The 20,818-nt window shown below is 41.2% G+C and overlaps 1 protein-coding gene across 5 annotated transcripts in view; it reads left to right on the top strand.

Annotated features, from left to right (window-relative positions):
• Positions 1–20,787, top strand: part of KIF2A (kinesin family member 2A) — an 86,356-nt gene extending 65,569 nt beyond the window's left edge. For 2 of the 5 annotated variants that reach the window (XM_054033034.1, XM_054033031.1), the window contains exons 16-21: positions 5,210–5,277; positions 9,787–9,900; positions 11,098–11,248; positions 13,359–13,460; positions 15,230–15,365; positions 19,065–20,787. In XM_054033034.1, coding sequence (XP_053889009.1) covers positions 5,210–5,277; positions 9,787–9,900; positions 11,098–11,248; positions 13,359–13,460; positions 15,230–15,365; positions 19,065–19,150 — 657 coding nt within the window. In that variant the 3' untranslated portion in view covers positions 19,151–20,787. The remainder of the gene's footprint in view (positions 1–5,209; positions 5,278–9,786; positions 9,901–11,097; positions 11,249–13,358; positions 13,461–15,229; positions 15,366–19,064) is intronic. The other 3 variants (XM_054033036.1, XM_054033035.1, XM_054033033.1) reach the window with 2 other exon arrangements.
• The last annotated feature ends 31 nt before the right edge of the window (positions 20,788–20,818 follow it).

Here is a 20,818-nt window from a genome sequence, read left to right as displayed (position 1 = left end):
TGTTGGTTAAATTAGCGTTAGTTGTATTTAGTTAAGTATTCCCCTGTGATGCCCTCTCTGGGGTTTAAGCATTGTCGTCATGTGGCGGAGTGATCCCTAACAATGATCACCACACGTGGTGCTTGCTGTTCTTGAGTGAGCCCCATGTCAAGGAGTGGTGTTTGATCTGTAGATGGTTCACAAAACGGATTCAGCTAGGGATCTTTGCCTAAAATAGCATCTGCTCAAACAGGCCCTGCAGCATGCTTTGACACAGAGGCCCTTATAGAATCATAGAACATCAGGAAGGGACCTCAGGAGGTCATCTAGTCCAACCCCCTGCTCAAAGCAGGACCAATCCCCAGACAGCTTTTGTCCTAAATGGCCCCCTCAAGGACTGAACTCTCAACCTTGGGTTTAGCAGGCCAATGCTTAAACCACTGAGCTATCTCTCCCCCCCCCCCCCCCCCATTTAAATTTTTTAATATACTTTTTACGAGACGCAGATCAGAGGTCACCCTCAGGTTCTGAGAGTGCTTCTGCTCCACACTCTGGAGCAGGCACCTCTCCAGAGAGATGGAGGAGCTGTTCCCTGTCCAATGCATTGAGGAAAAGGTTGCATAAAATCTATTGAGACCACTCCAGGTCTCATGGGGTCTCCTCTGCCTCCTCTAGGAAGAGCGTGGACTAGCCTGGGGTTAGTGCTGGTGCGCAGGATGGTGCCAAATGCCTCTTAACCGCTCCCGGGTACCAAATTGGGAGGTTAGAGACCCTGTACTGTTGACTCCAGTTTCTGGCCTCAGGGCATCTGTTGAGTCTGGTACTGATTGCTGGCAGTAACTGTTTCCACATCAGTGGCATACCAGGGGCTACAGACATCCTTTGCCTTTTTGTTCCAACCTCTCCTGTGGTCCAGGACTTTGCCAGGGCTGCATCGTTGATAGCCCATTGGCTGGACAGGCTGCTGAACCCTTGGGTCTGTTGGCACCACAGCCCAATGTTCCCCTTCCACAGTCTGTGGAACCAGGGCCAGTACCAGACTCGGTGCAAGGAACTCGGCACCAGGAAACTCCTTGTCACCATTGCAGTCAGCAACACAGATGTTACAGTGGTGGCTTTCACCACCCTCCACTTAGGCAGCTGTTTCAGTACCACTGCTGACTTCGGGTCAACACTGTTTCTGGCACTGGTGTACTTGATGCTGGTGGTACCGCTTCCATTATTGGCGCCGATCCCTGCCTCGTTCTGGGTGACAGATGAGTTAGACCGGTTACTTGCTCCCTGAGGACTAGCTTCCCCTTTATCCTCAGAAACCTGAGACTCCTCAGCATTGTGGTCAGGATCTTTCTCCTGTTCTTCATCAGCTGACCCACATTGGGGCCCATTTATGGGGCACTACAGGCACCAGGATTGGCACTCGTCTTGTGGTCGGGATGGGGGGCCCCTGGCCTGGTGCCTACTGGCCACCAATCCCTATCCTTACCAGTACCCAATCCTTCCTCTCATCTGCATCACTGTGCACTTACTTGACTGGGTCACATCCTCAACACAGGAAAGTCAACATTGGGCCCTACTCAGAAAATGGAATTAATTATGTCCCTAATAGACTGTACGCGTTCGAGAACGTTCCTGCTGATTTGACTGTGTGGTCATTGGCCTGCAGAATTCAGCGGACATTGGCTAGTGTCCAAGACATCTTGGACTGTTTGCTGCATCTTCAGTTGTTGGGGGACATCTATTGGTGATCTCAGCCTTTCATCTACCCATTCATGTAAGATTGGTGTTTTCCAAAGCCATAGTGGCGAGATCCTTGAAAGGAATTCTTTGTCTCCATCCACTGGTAGGGGAACTGTTTCCCTTGTGGGACCTTAACATGGCCTTAGCAGCTCTCAGGGGACCTCTGTTCGAGTTTCTGGCATCCTGCCCCTTTCCTCTCTTATGTCAAAAAAAATGCTTTCCTCATGGCAATAACATCTGCGAGTGTGTGAGTTGTAGTCTTTTGATGGTAGAGTCTTCTTATGTGGAATTCTCCAAAGACCAAGTGATGTTGCAGCTGCACCCAAAATTTGTGTCTAAAGTGGTCTCTGTTTCATTTAAGCCAAGCAGTATGTTTGCCTTTGTTTTTTCCTAAACCACATTCATTCTTGGAGGAGCAGTGCCTTCAAACGTGAGATGTCAGATGATGTCTGGCCTTTTACCCGCACAGGACTAAACCCTTTTGGGCTTTGCCTCTTCTGTTTTATCTCATATGCAGACCATACGAAGGGACAAGCAGTCTCCTCACAGACGATCTCTAAGTGGATAACTTCCTGTGTCAAGACTGCATACGAAATGTACACTACATATAGGTCTGAGCCCATAGCTTTCTTAAGTGATGTCTCAATATTGAACATTTGTGGGGCTGCCACATGGTCATTGATACATACGTTTACAAACCATTATGCCATTACAGCGGCATCCAGAGCAGATGCAAACATTGGGAAGACAGTCCTGCAGTTCTTTTTTAAATAGACTCTGAGCCCCCACCCCAGAGGGTACAGCTTGAGTCACCTAAGTGGAATACATGGCTGCATCTACTCGAAGATTACTTTACTGTAACTGTGGTTCTTTGATGTAATGCAGATGTTCATTCCACGACCCTCCCTCCGTCCCATCTGTATGTCTCTGGGCATTCAGTGTGAAGGAGCTGAGGGGGGTCCGGGTGATGACACGTGATATAGCCGGGGTGGGGGTGGGGGTGGGAGAGACTATGGCCATGAGGCATGAGTGCCCCCCTCTACAGATACTGCTAAGTAAAATTCTCCAGCTTCGGTGTGCTGGGCATGCACAGACTCAAGTGTGCATCGCATCTCAAAGAACCACAGTTACAGTAAGTAAGGGAAGAAAAAAAATCTGGTAACTCATGCCAGGATCCAGTAGAGTCTCCCCCATGCAGACTCTGTCTGACCCTGACCTCCCATTCAGACAGGCACGTGCTGCCATCCCCACGTGTCCCTGGACCCCCACTCAGCCATCCCCATCTCCATGTATCCCTGCAACCCCACTCATCCGCCTACTGTCCCCATGTGGCCCTTCACCCCCACTCCCATTCAGCTCCCACCACAGTCTGTCCTCCCCCCCCATCCCTTCTGAACTCTAGTCTATGTGACTGCCCAGCAGCCCCCTGTGTCCTGCTGTCTGTTTTCCCCCCCTCCCGCCCCATCCCATGCCTTCTCACCTGGCCCTGCGGGCAGGGCCCTGTGCTGAATGCAGCCTCTCCTCCTCCCCATCTGCTGCTGATTGTTATGGGCAGTGAGCCGGCTGCCCTCTGTTCTCGTGCTACAGCAGACCCTGGTGGGTAAAATGCGTATCTGCAGTGCCTATCCAGTAGAATATAGAGAATATTTTTTCTGTAGAGAAAAAAAATCTGCAGGGTATATGAATTCTTCGCGTGTGCAGTAGTGCAGAATTCCCCCAGCAGTAGCCAATGTATGAGAGAACCTATACATGTAATATATAGCTTTAATTTTATCTGTAGGCTAGAGATGCTCAGTGAGATGAAATTTAAGCACCAAAATTAAATTGCTAGGACGCTCGGTATTATGAGAGGGAGTGGGAGTAACAACCACCCATTTCTCAGACTCTCACCTAAAATCAGATTTTATGTTTGTAAATGCTGGGAGTCTGAACATAGGAAAGGCTTCTGAATGAAAGAGAACCATGGAGTTAAATGGATGCAGCTCAAAATTGTAGTGATTTTACTTCGTGTTTTTTTTAAAGGTTGTTTGAAGTTGCAGTGCATGGCTCTGGTGCTGAAATAATGAAGTAAGGTCAATGAGATGGACTTAGTGGAAATGATAATGGTGTGTGTTTAATGCTGTTTGGTCAATTTCCTAAAACATGGAGTTTGTGGTAATTCCTCCCTCCCTTCCCTCTTCCCCCCCCCGTCTGATCCACAGTTCATTAAAGGCTGCAGAAAGACAGACTGACTTTCAGTAGGCTTTTGGATCAGACCCCAAGCATTGTATGGGGTTCTGTACCACATCAGAAGAGCACCACGGGTCTCGTAAATGTTAGTGGTTCAAAAAGGGTGCTTAAGTAAATACTTAGTGACATACAGCACCTTCAAGTTGTTTCATTTGTTATTAGCAAATCTGGTATCCTTAACAGTAGTTATCAGAGCAGACCACAGGGATGCTGGATAGGAGTGAAAACCCATATAGCAGTTTGTCAAATTGGAAAAATCTCTTCCAGATCCCAAAATTGGTGATCTAGCCCCTGGGATCAAAGGAGACCCATTATATTAGTTTAAGGGTGGAGCTGAAATGGGGGGCCCCAAATGGCTATTTGCCAGGGCAACAAACACAGCCAATCACCAGGTCCTGTTACCACCCTCACCACCCAAAGGCAGCAGTGGTGGGTGATCAGGGCTGGATGTAGAATGTGATATCCTCTCCCCATGCCCTGTACCATGAAGAAGAGGGGTAGGAGAAAGAAAGAGAGAGAAGTAGCTCCTTCCCTTCCCCCCCATACACATTCTAAAGGCAAGTGGGAGGGGGAAGTAAAGGGAACACTTGGGGCGCTGCCCTAGCTGTTCCCAGTTGAGATCTCATACCCTCACACCTGCTGAGGGTGTCTCCACTGCTCCCGGCCCCATCAAAGCTTCATCCTGGCTAGCAGGGTGACCATTTAAGGTCTGGAAAATATATCTCTATAGGGAGAGATGATAGACAGTCAATCAATTTGGTTTATCCAAAAGAAGGTTAAGAAGTGACTTGATCACAGTCTACACATACCTACGTGGGGGAGAGATCTCGGCTAGTAGACAGTTCCTTAATCTAGCAGAAAAAGGCATTGTTTGATCCAGTGATGAAAAGCTGAAACTAGACAAAATCAGCCTAGAAATAATGTGGAAATTTTTAGCAGAAAAGGTAACTAAATGTTGGAATAATTTACTTTGGGATTGTGGTAGATTCTCCATCACTTTGAAGTCTTCAAATCAAGATTGGGCATTGTTTTAAAAGATGTGCTGTAGCTCAGCCAGAAATTATGGGCTTGATGCAGAAATTACTGAGTGAGTATCTTTGGCCTGTGTTATGCAGGAGGTCAGATTAAATTATCATTATAGTCCCTTCTGGCCTTAAAAATGTGCTAATCTATGTGAAATCTGAAGTGCAAGGTAAACTTCTTAAGTTCTGCAATGTTATTCTTTTTACAAAATGTTTGTTGATTTATGGTTTGTTTTCTCCAGATTGCTACTATCTCTCCAGGGATGGCATCCTGTGAAAACACTCTAAATACACTGAGATATGCAAATAGGTATGGGAAATATTTTATTTATAGCTAATTTAGCTGTTGTATTAGATCTCTGAATTGTGGTATTCTGTTACTGTGTGACACATAATTATTTTAGGCACTTTCTAATTATTTTTAGTATGCTTGCATTTCTTTCTAAAACACAGACCAAAAGACTGATCCAAACATTTATTTTATTTGAAGTTAATTTCATGCTTATGAAAGGTAACAAGTTAACAGCACTGGAAACTGAATTCCAGTATTTATTGGTAGACTGGACTACAACAGTGTGTAAGCATCTTCACACTGACCAATATGCTTCAGTCCTGTTCTGGAGGTGTCCCCTTTTGGGGTAAGAGGACAGGTTCAGTCTCCTTGAGGACTTCTGCCTAGATGGTCAGTTGTAGCATATACACTGTTTGACTAGGAATTGAGACCCCCTTGCCGTGAAAGGCACAGTATTGCTTTTCAGAACCTGAGCTTCCAGGCTGGTCTAGAATAGAAAACGTTGCTGCTTTAACTATTGGTATAATTACATCCACAAAAAGTCCCTAGTGTGGATGCAATTATACTGGTGTAGAACTCTGTGTACTAGGGCTTTTACTGATGTAATTATAGGTATGTCTACATATAAATCGGTGTGTTCAGTACAGACCCTGCATGCTCAGCTAGCACAGGTATACAGTGAGGCACTGCTTAGGGGAGTAGAGTATGAACAGGCCATAACCTTAGAGTATGCTTGTGATGTCCTGCTTAGGACACCCAGAGCTGTGAGCCACTGTTATCGCTCTGTCACTTTGGATGCAGTGACTCTAATGATTTCGGAGTGTGTCCAGTGAGAGGGACTGTACACTTCAGGGAGACATCTCTGGGGACTTTGGGAGATGGGGTTCACTGATTGTTACTTGCAAGGCAAGGTTTTGACTGGCAGAGCTTGAAGAGCTGGCTGGCAAGGCAGACAGGTTCGTGTGTCAGTGACCTGACACACAGCTTGGCAGCAGCAAAGCTCTCACTTTTGCTAAGGCTGAGTGGTAACTCAGATGCTCACAGCTCTGAGTGTCTTGAGCACAACGTCATAGTGTTCCCTGCATGGCTTTCTACGTGCCCGCTGCTATTTTTAGCAGTGTAGTGTCCCACTGCTGGAGCCTTTCCCTGCCGCAGGGAAAGACTCTGACAGCTCCCCGCTGTTGGACCTTTCCCTGCTCCCTCTCCACTGCCAGAGTCTTTCATTGCCATGTGTATCAACATACTGCAGGTTTAGACGAGGCCTGTATTAGCAAAAAATCACACCCCTCACTGATATAGTTATAATACTCAAATTTTTAAGTGTAGACCAGCCCTTCTAGATTCCTCCTTTTCCCCACTATTTCTGTTTTTATTTTTAAATTGTTTCTTCCCTTCAAAAACCAGAAATGCTTTTTACATGTTTCTGATTGAGTATGGATATCCTGTATTGCTTTAATTTCGTCACTTTTACCTTTTTGACAGAAGTATGCAATACAAACAGGATTTTTTGTCACCTGTAAATTTAAGTTTTCTTCTAAACTTGATAACTTGATTTGTAAATGCATAGAATAATGCATTGGGCATATATTTTAACTGTCAAGAAGTGGGGAGGTAGAATTTCTCTTACTTTTGTATTACTCCTTTTAGAAGAATTGGGCTTATGAGTAGAAATGGGTAGTCCGGGACTTCTCAACTGCGTAGTGTTTTCCAGGGTTCCAAAAAAAAAAAAAAAATCTTTGTAAATCTAAGAAATGTTTTAAATTTACTGTATATTTGAGTATACTGCTGGAACAAGAACTTTGAAATAAATGTTCAGCAGTAAACGTATGAGATCCTTGAAGATCTTTACTTTTTCATAATTGAGGGGAGGCAGTTAATTTGTTTTCTATTTCAAGCACATAAAACTGTCCCTGTGCTTGTGATGCTATTATATTCTGCAAAAATAATGCACTGCAAGCCTGTATGTGTTTTTAATATTTCTGTAACAAGTTTCTTAGAGAACTTGGTTTACGTTTTAGAGAGACCCATATACTGTGCAGAAGTATTAATTATATTTGTCTTTGTATGCCAGAATCTAATACGTACCTTACATTTGTAGACTTTGTCCATACATTTAAATCTTGCACTTGCCGTTGCATTTTAACTCTTAATGCTCTTTTAACAATGTGTCATTTTCATATCAATTTTAGGGCTGTCTATTAACTGCAGTTAACTCCCGTGATTAACTCAAAAAAATTAATCGTGATTAAAAAAAGAATCATGATTAATCGCACTGTTTAAACAATAGAATACCAATTGAAATTTATTAAATATTTTCGCATGTTTTTTTACATTTTAAAATATATTAATTTCTATTACGACACAGACTACAAAGTGTACATGCTCTCTGTATGTGTGTATATATATTTCTCCTCAATGTATGTTTCACTCTATATGCATCCGAAGAAGTGGGCTGTAGTCCACGAAAGCTTATGCTCTAATAAATTTGTTAGTCTCTAGGTGCCACAAGTACTCCTGTTCTTTTTGCGGATACAGTCTAACACGGCTGCTATTCTGAAAAGTGTACAGTGCTCACTTTATAATATTTTTATTACAAATATTTGCACTGTAAAAATGAAAAATACTATTTCTTTTGTTTATCAGTTTACCTCATACAAGTACTGTAGTGCAATCTCTTTATCATGAAAGTGCAACTTACAAATGTAAATTTTGTTGTTGTTACATAACTGCTCTCAAAAACAAAACAATGTAAAACTTTAGAGCCTACAAGTCCACTCAGTCCTACTTCTCGTTCAGCCAATCGCTAGTTTGTTTACATTTACAGGAGATGCTGCTGCCTGCTTCTTATTTACAGTGTCACCTGAAAGTGAGAACAGGTGTTTGCATGGCAGTTTTGTAGCTGGCGTTGCAAGGTATTTATGTGCCAGATATGCTAAACATTTGTATGGCCCTTCATGCTTCGGTCACCATTCCAGAGGATATGCTTCCATGCTGATGATGCTCGTAAAAAAAAAAAAAAAAGAAGTGTTAATTAAATTTGTGACTGAACTCCCAGGGGGAGAATTGTATGTCTTCGGCTTTGTTTTACCCACATTCTGCCATATATTTCATATTATAGCAGTCTCGGATGATGACCCAGCACGTTTGTTTTAAGAACACTTTCACTGCAGATTTGACAAAATGCAAAGAAGATACCAATGTAAGATTTCTAAACATAGCCACAGCACTCGACCCAAGGTTTAAGAATCAGAAGTACCTTCCAAAATCTGAGAGGGACGAGGTGTGGAGCATATTTTCAGAAGTCTTAAAGAGCAGCACTCAGATGTGGAAACTACAGAACCCGAACCACCAAAAAAGAAAATCAACCTTCTGCTGGTGGCATCTGACTCCATGATGATGAAAATGAACATGCATTGGTCCGCTCTGCTTTGGATCGTTATCAAGCAGAACCCATCATCAGCATGGATGCATGTCCTATGGAACGGTGGTTGAAGATGAAGGGACATGAATCTATAGTGCATCTGGCACGTAAATATTTTGTGACGCCGGCTACAACGGTGCCATGCAAACGCTTGTTCTCACTTTCCGGTGACATTGTAAACAAGAAGCGGACAGCATTATCTCTTGCAAATTGTAACCGAGTTTCTTTGTCTGAGCGATTGGCTGAAGTAGGACTGAGTGGACTTGAAGGCTCTAAAGTTTTACATAGTTTTATTTTTCAGTGCAGTTATTTTTTGTACATAATTCTACATTTGTAAGTTCAACTTTCATGATAGAGATTGCACTACAGTACTTGTATGAGCTGAATTGAAAAATACTATTTATTTTGTTTTTTTACAGTGCAAATATTTGTAATAAAAGTAAATATAAAGTGAGCACTGTACACTTTGTATTCTGTATTGTAATTGAAATCAATATATTTGAAAATGTAGAAAACATCCAAAAATATTTAAATAAATGGTATTCCATTATTGTTTAACAATGTGCTTAATCACAATTAATTTTTTTAATCGCTTGACAGCGCTAATCAATTTATAAATAAGTAACTTCCTGCGGATATTATATGAACTCTTGTCACATAAAATAGTAATGTGTGTGCAGTTTACAATACGCATGAAACTGGGTAGTATGCAGTTTGAAGTAATTATAATTGTAGTCACTTGATTTTTTGAAAAGAGCAATTCCATGGAATATTGAACTCGGGCCAAATTCTGTTCATTATACCAATGTATACCCGGAATAACTCCACTGAAGACAGTGGAATTGTTACAAATTTACACTGCTGTAAATGAACAGAATTTGTCCAGTTGAATTTTCTTAGAAACATGCTTGAAACTCAAATTTGAGGAAAGGCCTAAATGTCTCAACACTGTCTCTAAACATGTTTTATCTTAAAAACGAACTGCTTCATTTGTTTCATTCTTTTCAAAACTATAAAAGAGAATGCTAAATGAAAAATTGTCATTTTAATTAATGTCTTTACAAGAACACTTTCTTTTAATATGCTGCTGTATCTTGCTGCTGCAGAGTAAAGGAATTTGGAATTAGTCCTTCGGACATTCCCTTCTCACAGAGTAGTGGCAGTCGCTCTGATCTCTCTCCTTCCTATGAGTATGACGACTTTTCTCCTTCGATCACCAGGTCTACTTCATTCTATACATGGAATCTTTATTTTAAGTTTCTCTGTTTAGCTGTATAATTTTACAGACCCAAACCTTCATTTATTCCCTTGCTTTGAGTCATCACATACTTTGTTTTCGTCCTGTTTGACAGGTGACGGTACTGCATGGTCCTCAATCATCTTCCCAATTTTTTGTTCATTTTTCTTCCTTAAACATTTGAATATTTCATATTCAGGCTTGCTTTTCCCTTCATACATAAAAATGGTGATGTCACCTTTGTAGATTTAGTGGATTGGTTCTCATAAGTCTGTTTAGAGTAATTCTAAGTCTTTGAATTTTATTACCTGATAAAAATAAAAGGAAATATATACCTTCTTATTTTTCATTAGTGAATCCTACATATCCGTGTGGGGGTTTTGGTTTTTTTTTTTTTTTTTTTTTTTACTCCATATTAGCAAGTTGTTAAGGTTAATTATTACTGAAGGATATTTGTCTAACCTTTTTTAATTTATTTGTAAATTTGGATTCATTTAGTTCATAAACTTTTTTTAAAGTGGACATCCTTGCTTGAATGGATGATGTCAGCTGCACTTTTGTAAACTGTTTTCATTTTGCTAATGTTCAGCTTTTCTAAGAATCTCAAAATTGAAATTGGCTTTAATTAATGATCTGTCCATTCTTTGTGGACACTAGATTGTTAGTGCGAGTAAACAGATTTGTTTTTTAAAGTCAAAAAGTGTGGAATCATTTATTAACCAAAAAGATGCACACAAAGAGAGAGAAATATATTGGCCAGATTTTGGTGTACAATCTGTGAAGCTATCTTTACACTAACGATTACGACTATTATTGACTTGTTATACAGTTCTTAAATGTTTATGGTTAGGGTTGTTTTTTCCCTCCTTGTACCTGATTTATAACAAAGCCAGTCTTGCAGTCACCATCTTTAAATCTAAACGGGATGTTTTTCTAACAAGTTATTGGCCTTGATGAAATAGATGAAATTGTGTCCTGTGTTTATATAGAAGGGCAGACTAGATGATCACAATGGTCCTTTTTTGGCCTTAAAGTCACATTAAATTTGTGAAGTTGACATCACCTTTATTAAATGAATTAAATTGCATCTGAATCCATAAGGCTTTAATTTATTTTTGCTATTTTATGTAGAGCATCATGTATTTTAAAATAAAATCTTTTTTTTTTTTAATGATTGTAGAGTGAAGGAACTGACGGTTGATCCTAGTGCTGCAGGAGATATCCGTCCAATTATACACCATGCTCCAAATCAAATTGATGATTTAGAGACACAGTGGGCTGTAGGGAGCTCACCTCAGAGAGATGATCTTAAACTTCTTTGTGAACAAAATGTAAGTAGCGTTCATCATTTTAGGCGAGTGTATATACACCGCTACCCCGATATAATGCTGTCCTCGGGAGCCAAAAAATCTTACCGCGTTATAGGTGAAACCGCGTTATACCGAACTTGCTTTGCTCCACTGGAGTGTGCAGCCCTGCCCTCCCAGAGCACTGCTTTACCGCGTAATATACAAATTCATGTTATATCGGGTCGCGTTATATCGGGGTAGAGATGTATAATATTGTCTTTGAATTCAACAGTAGATCAGATCCTGAGTAATATATGTTTATAAGGCTACTAGCTACTTGGTTGAGTATAGTTAGCCTCTGGACTCTTTCAAATGGTCATAAAGTTAATGCTGATGCTAAAAATGTGTTTTTGGGGGTTTGCATTGTTTCAGATTCGTTCTGTTTTCCTGGCTGCTAAGGACACTTCAGTAGCACTGCCTGTTTGTTTTAGAAGTTGCTGCTTTTCTCCGGACAGTTTTTCCTAGCATGCCTTCATCCCATATTGGGCAACTGGCAGCATTCTGTAAAGCCCTTTCTCTCCATTATTGCTTCTAGGGCTCTCAGGATTACTACTCCAGATATTTTCCTTTCATGCAAATAGCTGTTTCAAGTGATTTTCTTCCTCACAAGGCTTGCTAGCGTGCATTTTTCCATGCTTATCTTATTTTGCCTTATGTCCATGTTTCTAAATTCACTGCTACAATTGGGTTCCCTCAGCACTATAGTTTGGAGGCTGCCTTAGGATGGGGCTTGACTCTCTCTTCAGGAACAAAACCCATGTCCTTAATCACAGGCGGTTTCCTGACCCATCATCTTTTTTGAGCTACAGGGCATAGAGAATACTTTAGAATGATTGAGAGCTTGTCTATACTTTGAAACTTGCGGACATAACATAGCTATTCCAGAATAATTATTACAGAATAATGATCATTATTACAATATAAGATGCCATGTGGATGGTCTTATTCCAGAAGAGATTTATCTGGGCATAAGCTTTCATGGGTAAAAAACCCACTTCTTCAGATTTGAAGAAGTGTTTTTTTTTACCCACGAAAGCTTATGCCCAAATAAATCTGTTAGTCTTTAAGGTGCCACTGGACTCCTCGTTGCTTTTGTGGATACAGACTAACATGGCTACCCCTCTGATTCTTATTCCAGAATTGGTAAACTTCCAGGTGTAGACAAGCCCTAATTTAGCTCCAGATTGATTGCTTTGCTTTTGCCTGCTGGATAGTACTCTGGGCTCCTCATTAGGAGTCTGCTTTCATAACAAAGGCGCAGTGTGCCACCTTAGGTAGAGACAAAGAGCTGCGAGCATCCTGGGCAGCTGTCCTGCACCTTGTCAAGCAAATCAGTACTGCATTTTTTGCTCTCCGGAAGTCGCCTCTGCCTGCCTGCTTGGCTTTGAGTCTGTCATTGACTACACCAATTGTGCTGGCAGGAATGACTTTTTAGGCATTGGCACCTCTGCTAGAGGAGAGCACAGTAGAAGTAGACTAATAGGTAGACAGGTCCCCTACCTCTTCAGTGCCGAGTCTGGTCCTACCCCTTTAATTGCACCACTGAAGTAAAACTCTGTTTGTGGAAATGGTGAATATGGATACACTGAAGAAAAATTCTTAGGTATCTAATTTGAACTTTCTTGAGATCCTGTGTTACTTTCCCTGTCTTTGCTGGTGTTGGCAACATCTCCCTGTTTAGTATCTGTGGATCTAATTAACATTTCTTTCTCTTCCAGATCACTAGTAGATATGTAAAAAGAATAGGCGTAATGATTTCTGTGGTTCCCACTCCATGTTTCCTTCTTGTTTTGTTTTGTTTGTTTGTTACTCAGTAGAAGAACTGTTTGGAAAATTTATAACAAAAAAGATGAAAAATAAATGAAATTTCATTTGTTTTGCTACTTTTTTCCCCCTTCCTTCCCCCAATTTCTGATAATGTATAGCCAGGTGCAAGAAGTTGAAAATTGTACACTCCTAAGTCCCTTTTTCAGCAGTACAGCTTTCTATATATTTCCCTTTCTTATCTTGGGATAGGATGAAACACCTATTTAATTTATTATTTTTAAAGCAAAATTCATCACAGAATAATAAACTTTATTATTTTTTCAAGGAGGAAGAAGTTTCTCCACAGTTGTTTACTTTCCATGAAGCTGTGTCACAAATGGTAGAAATGGAAGAGCAAGTAGTAGAAGACCACAGGGCTGTCTTCCAGGTAAAATACTGATTGTACTAATCAAATAGCTCACATTGGCCAGAGGGAAGTTCAAACTCTTGGGACGGAAGATGTCATGGTATACTAGTGCACTCATACCTTCACAGATTTCTAAACACAATTCTCACGGGCAAGACAGAGTCAGAATCATATATAATACACCATGTCCCCCAAGCACCAACTCCTTTGTCACAGTGGCAGAGGAGAAACACACTGATATATTGTCTGTGAAACCCAGTGTAACTTCTGTTGTTTTCTTTTCAGAAGCTGATAGTCTTAAAGAAGTCTTGTTACCATAGAGCAGTTACTGTTTTTTTTTTTTTTTTTTTTTTAGTATTGAGTTAATTCTTCTGCTTTGGTTCCTTTCTGGTTTTAGTCATGCCTTCCAGTGTTAGTGGCTGTGTGTTTTGGTGATGAAGCTTATTTGGCACTAACCCCACAATTTGAGCTTGAAATTTGACTGTCTAATCAGTCTAATCTGACAGAGGCTGTCAGACCGGGGGTTGGTCTGTTCTACTGTGTTCTGGAAAGTCTCATCTATGTATCTCTGTCTCTCTTAGCTCCTCTAGTTCAGCCTGTACACAGTCTCTGAAGGCCAGGAGCTCCTTGCACCGAATGCACACATACACTACCTGCCCATAGGGCAGGTAATCATACATGTTGCATTGGGTGCAATAAACTGGATAGCCCCCACTCTGTTGCTGGACTTTTGCCTGCATTATCTTTTTACTCCTGAAGCTTCGTTCCTTGGTTGATGTTTTGTATTTATTGGGGGGTGTTTTTGGCTTTAAGTTTTAAAGAACGTTAAGTTTCTCTAGCACCCCTCCCACCCACTTCCCCTCTGAACTCCCTCGCAAAACTCACTTTTTAGCCGCTCCTGTTCGCTAGCTCCCCTGGTAACTCAGGTTACAGGCCCCCTGCCTGGGGCTGAAGATCTTGGGCTTCGGCCTCCTTTCTTGAGGCGTTGGGACTCAGGAGGACTCAGGCTTCAGTCCCCCCTCTTATACCTATCTCATAGAGCTAGAAGGGACACCGAAAGGTCATAGAGTCCAGCCCCCTGCCTTCACTAGCAGGACCAAGTACTGATTTTGCTCCAGATCCCTAATTGGCCCCCTCAAGTATTGAACTTACAACCCTGGGTTTAGCAGGCCAATGCTCAAACCACTGAGCTATCCCAGAGTTTTTTGACTCTTGGAGTTGTGTAGTAATTTTTGTTGTCAGAAGGGGTCGTGGGACAATGAAGTTTGAGAACCCCTGATGTAAGGGAATCCTCTTGTGGAATGGAGCTGTTGTAGTGGCTCCTATGGCACAGGCCCTCCCACAAAGCTTGCTTGGGGGTGTGCCCCGGGTGTCCGAATGGCCCCTTGGAGTTGTGGGCAGCATCACCAGTCTAGCTCAGTGCATGGTGTCCTTATATCAGGGCTACAAAGATGGCATCAAGCAGTGATTTTCCCCTCTGCCTGCAGCTATGCTGAGTGCTCCAGACTGTAGCAGAGAATTGGGGCCACTATCTTTGGCCGTTCCTGACACAGCCATTGGAATGAAGGAACCATCTATTATAAAACATATTAAAAACCTACAGTTTTGCTACATAGAAAACAAAAATTCAGATACTGAAGTGAATTTGTTACAATTCATGAAATTGTTTGTCTAGTAAAAGGGTATAACTAGCTTTGTGAAAGCAGAAAGACTTTGTGAATTCAGCTGTCTGCCTTCAGATTGTCTCCTGGCTAATGCATTCAGCGGTCGTGCATCTCTTGTCTTTTCAGGAATCTATTCGATGGTTGGAAGATGAAAAAGCTCTTCTAGAGATGACTGAAGAAGTAGATTATGATGTGGATTCTTATGCTACACAACTTGAAGCAATCCTAGAACAAAAAATTGACATTCTGACTGAACTCCGAGGTAAGGCTGTGTTTTTTTTGTCCATTTATGAGTAGGGGTCTACCAAATTCACAGCTGTGAAAATCACATCACAGACAGTGGAATCTGGTCTCCCCCATGAAATGTGGCCTCCAGTCGCCCAGCTCTGAAGGCAGAGCAGAGAGTGAGAGCTGCTGGCCGGGTGTCCAGCTTTGAAGGTAGTGCCACCATTGGCAGCAGCGGAGAAGTAAGGGTGGTAATACCGTGACCCCCTAATAAGCTTGCGACTCCCTGTGATGGGTTGCCCCCCTTCAAGATGCCACCTGATGTGCTGAGATTCCACTGAGGCTGCTAGTACTGCCAGCATGGGCCCCCTTTAACCTGTCTTTCTGAGCCAGGCTCTTAAGCCTCCTCTAGCATACACACACAGGCAGGGCCACACACAGCTGTAGAAAGACACAGACCTAGCGCTCTGGAAGACTCAGCTTAAGGGACTTGCCTCAGCACTCAGTTGTCCACCTCCCTTGAAGTGCAGACCCAAAGATATATTGTCTTGTGCTGTAGAGAAATCTATACAGCGTAAGCTGATAAATTCGCCCCCTCCCTCAGTGTGGAGGAAGATATGCACAACTGCATTCCCCCCCACTCTCCCCGGTTAGAAATTACAGAAACTGGGTTTAATATAAAGAAAACAAAATTTATTAACTATAAAAGGCAGATTTAAAGTGGTTAAAGGGGTAGCAAACCGAACAAAGCCGATTACTGAGCAAATAAAACAAAACACACAAACTAAGCTTGATTCACGAAAGAAACAGATTACAAAAAGTAATTTCGCACCCTAAATGTTGAATTAGGCAGAATGCAGAGTTTCTGTAGCTCAGAGTTCTAGTTATTTATTCTTAGAGACTGGACCCCTGTCTCAGTCTGGACTTACCCCTGCCTTTCCCTTCAGGTTAGTCTCTTTTGTCCTTTCAGGTTCTTTCAGCAGTCCTTCTTCTTGGGTAGGCCATGGAGGAGAGTCTGGAATGCCTTTCCTCCCAGCCTTAAATAGAATTTACATAAGGCGGGAAGCCTTTTGTTTCCCAAACTTGACCTCCTCTTCCTGTGAGTGGAAAATTACTAGAAGTCCAAGGTAGTGTTTAGTACCAGGTGGCAGGACCACCTGACCTAGTAGTGTCAGCTAGTCCGGGACACCTCGCAGGAAGGAGAAAGATTAGTATCTTCACAGTCTTGTTGTTTCTTCCTGATGGCCCATCAAATTTGATGGCCTGTTGTCTGGGGGGTGTCTTCCAAATACATACCCAGCTGTAATGGTTACATAGTCCATATTCCTAACTTTAGATACAGAAACGATACATGCATACAAATTGGATAATCACATTCAGTAAATCAGAACCTTTCCAATGATATCTTACATGAGCCATCTTGCATAAAGTATATCTGTTATGTCCTATCCCTATCATAAGTATATTTTCATAAAGAATATGGAGTGTAACATCACACTCCTTTTTGGGTCGGGCCCCCAGTTTGAGAAACGCTGCGGAGGAATCATACATTTTTCGTTAGTTGGTCATGGCATAAATAGCAAATTTCACAGATGTGTTACACATCTGTGAAACTTGCTATGTATGCCATGACCAACCTGTGAAAAATGTGTGATTTCGCCGTGATTTAAGTAGACCTATTTATGTGTGTGTTACTAGCTGTGGGTTTTTATGCATCAAAAGGACTAACTAACAATAATGAGCTATAACTGAATATTGTTATGAATTTTTTTTCTTCCTCTGTCCTACAACCCATATTCAATTCAGAGAGCACTATAGCTCCATTACACCGGCTCAAGGAAGCAAATAATCTGTCAGTACCAGTATAGAGGAAAAATTCTTCATTTTGCCCCCCTGGATCCTGGAAGTCTAGAACCTATGCTCAGTCCTCCAGCTTTCTTCTCTCTTTGTCTATCTCTCTGTCCTAGCCCATTCAAAACAACAAAGGAAGGAAACAGTCTAAATGGAATTGCAGGAAAAGGGAAAATAAGGCAGAGAGAAATAAATAGTCTGCCAGTTAACTCCCAACTGCTGCTTTATTTCCCAGCTGCATATCAGAGGCTGGGGAGACTGCTTCTAGGTCACTCTTCTAGGTCTGCCCACCAGAGTTTAGATCTGTATCCAGCTATGAACAGCTCTTGCTTACAAATGTGTTCTCAACTCAGAAGCCTTCATCTCTGCAGCTTGTTTTCAACCTCTCGTTCAATCATATCAGAATGCAGATTCTTCTCAGTGCCCCAGATTGTCTCTTCAGACTGTATCTAATCTAGAGCCACTCCTCATGGCATAATTGGTCACTCCAGTGAGAGTAATGGGGGTGAATGTACACCTCTGAGTCATTAGTTTTGGATATATTGGGTTTCTTTGAAACCATAATGTTGGGAAGTTCCTTTAAAAAAAAAAAAAATGAAAACAGTTTTAGATTTTGCACAATCTGAATATGTCCTGCAGGCCACATGAATGCATTTATTGGATGTGTCCCATGAGTTATATATTTAATGCTCCTGCTCTAACACTGTGTGTTGGGTTAAGTGTAACTCAAATGGATCTAACAAAAGAGTGTTATACTTTCCTTGAGCCACCTGTGAGCCTATTGCTTCCTCTGAGGAAGAGAAGTTGGTAGACATTGACAATGGCTTTGGTAAAGCAGCAAATTGGGCAACTCCACTCTCTTTCAAAATCATTAGACTGCCTTTGAAATAAGGTGCTGCAAGCATATCTATTTAGAATAAACACTTGCTTCTATTCATACTGCCTGGTACACTTGCCGATTATGAATTCTTTGTAGGGTGGGGAAAAAGAGATGGAAAAGGAAATTATTGCCAGTAATTGTTGGTACTTCTCCCATTCCTCCCCTTGGAGGGTATTGGTCATGGTGATGAGTACTCCTACTCTTGTTTATTGCTCAGAGATTTTGGAACTAGTTTCTCTATACTGGCCTCAACTTGAGTCTTCTCTCCTTGTTTCTTGGTAGATGGAGCTGTGTAACTATCTATGGATTATAGTGTTGTAGGGTGTGAAAAGGAAGACAGTGACAGAATTACCTTTACACCCTTCTCTTCCAGTATTCTTTAATTCTCTGGAGTTTTGCAGTGAAATAAATAAATGTGGAGGAAGTCTCCATTTGTGGTGTAACTGCAGTCACAAAAGTCCGTTTCTGTGTTACAGGAAAATAGTGGATTCTGGAAGGCATTGTTTTCATTTTTAGATGTTTAAATCAGTCATGTCAGTATAAAGAATGGTCTCCAATCCAATTCTAGAGATTTTAAAGATAGCACGGGAAGTTGCATTAATATGTAGAAACATGTTAGAGGCTAATCCTGTACTGCTCAGTTGGAGATTTTGTGCGTATAGCTGATAAGGATGGACAGGGAGTGCCTGGGAAGCATACTCTGCATTGAATGTGCTACTGTGAAGTTTCCTAGAAACAGGAGTAAGGCCTAAGAGGGGAACAGGTTGCTAAGAAACTTGTTTATATACGGAGTATTACACTTGAGCTTATGTACTCAAACATGTCCATTATCTTCCCTGGCTCCTTGTTGTCTGTAGCCTCTGCTCACATGTATGGAGGAATGCAACAACTTTGTGCTCTTTGCTGGTGAAATACTTGCAACCTCAGGACTTACCTACAAAACACCCACTGAATACAAGCACAGTGGCATTTCTTTCTTTCTTTCTTTTTCTTTTTTTTTTTAAGATAAAGTGAAATCTTTCCGGGCAGCTCTACAAGAGGAGGAACAGGCCAGTAAACAGATCAATCCGAAGAGACCACGTGCCCTTTGAAATGGGCCTCTGCTGCTAATGGATCCCCCGAACCTTACTGCTGTAACATACAGTTGTTATGAGACGGTGGCTGTAAGAACTCAACTACTTGAAAGCGTAAAAACTTTTGAAGTCTCTGTGGAAATGTCCAGTTTCTCCTTCACCTGAATGACATTTTCAGTTTTGTGTGAAACACTTCAATGATGTCTCCAGAATGCTTCTAGACCAGACAGCACAGCACAACCATGCAGGGTTCAGAGCTGTGAAGCACTTTGTTGAAAAATTTTCATTTATTCAAATTGTGAATTTTATGTTTTGGAAATCTTTGCCATTTTTTTTTAATAATGAAGTAAAACTGTGGACTTGAAAAACTTCACTATTTCCTTTTAATGATGTCCAATTTTGTTACAAAGACCAGCTGTTCAGTTTTAAATTGTGTTTGTGTGCATGCACACCTCATCAGTGATTGTACATAACTTCTCTTCTAGAGATAGCTGTGCTAACCTATTCCCATTCTGTGCCTTGATGAAGGCTACTTGATCCTCAATGTCCTTTCTGAAGCACAGCCTTAATAAATGACATTCCTTATTTGTCAATGTAAATTACTTTTATTGTGTGTACATCTTTAATGTGTGTGAGCCTTTTTTTTTTTTTTGGTGACTAGTTCATTTCACAGGATGTACAACAGCTGGACATTCCATCCTCGTAGAAATCTGGAATCATGATTTATTTGAATACCATAAAGAATGGTTATAAAATGCTAATGTTTTCTTTGTAAAGAACAATATAAATTAGTTGATGTATAATAAAAGGTAACATTTAAGTATGGAGGAGAGTTGTATGTTAGAATAATACAGATATACAGTATGTGTATAAGTGTGATAAATGCTGTCTAGAATAAAGGTGCAATCTGATCTCTACTTATGGGTAGGAGGACTATAAAAGTTCAGGGATCCAGTGAATAGCATAAACACAATACCTTTTCACATACTAGCATGACAACTTACATGTGCATTAACTGTAGTTTGCAGATAGTTTGTATGGAGTAGTACTGTTGCTTTAAAGAAAGTAGCTAATGCATATTTTTCCCTTTGTACAGTGCCAGCAGCTGAAAAGTGGGGTGAATCTATCATTTTGGATTTGCACAATAGGCTGCACAAACTCTACATAATAAGATATAAATCCCACAGGTACCTGAAGTCTCGCAAATAGCACCATACGTATCCAGCACTTTTTAGGTGATGGCACTTGAGTTATTTTTGCCAGTCAGTGTCCAAAAGAAGGGGGGGAAAAAAACAAAAACCTTTTATGTAAGAACTTTTTGTCAAACAATTTTAGCCCTCTCTGAGTTCTCCCTGTTTCCAGGACAGATTCCAAGAGTTAATATCAGCAGACCCTAGGAATGGTTTAAAACTTGTTTTTTGGAACACAAGCCCATTTATGCCGGGACTGAAGGGAAATAAAGGGAAGGCAATGAAAAGAGAGCTAAATGAGCCAGAGATTCTCAGCATTTAATGTTTGTAACTCCCATAGGAAGTTAGGCTATGGGAGACCTTTGTTGCATCATGGTAAAAAGCTCCTATCTGTAAACATGAAAGCTGAAAAAGCAATGTAGATTTTACACAATGTGTTTAATAAATTAAACAATGAAACATCAATTAGAGATGAGAATTTACTTCTATGAAACTT

Source organism: Malaclemys terrapin, chromosome 6 (assembly GCF_027887155.1).
Source record: "Malaclemys terrapin pileata isolate rMalTer1 chromosome 6, rMalTer1.hap1, whole genome shotgun sequence".
Classification (NCBI taxonomy): Eukaryota; Metazoa; Chordata; order Testudines; family Emydidae; genus Malaclemys; species Malaclemys terrapin.
The sequence above is the reverse complement of the archived record's forward strand: the minus strand, read 5'-3'. Positions and strand labels throughout refer to the sequence as shown.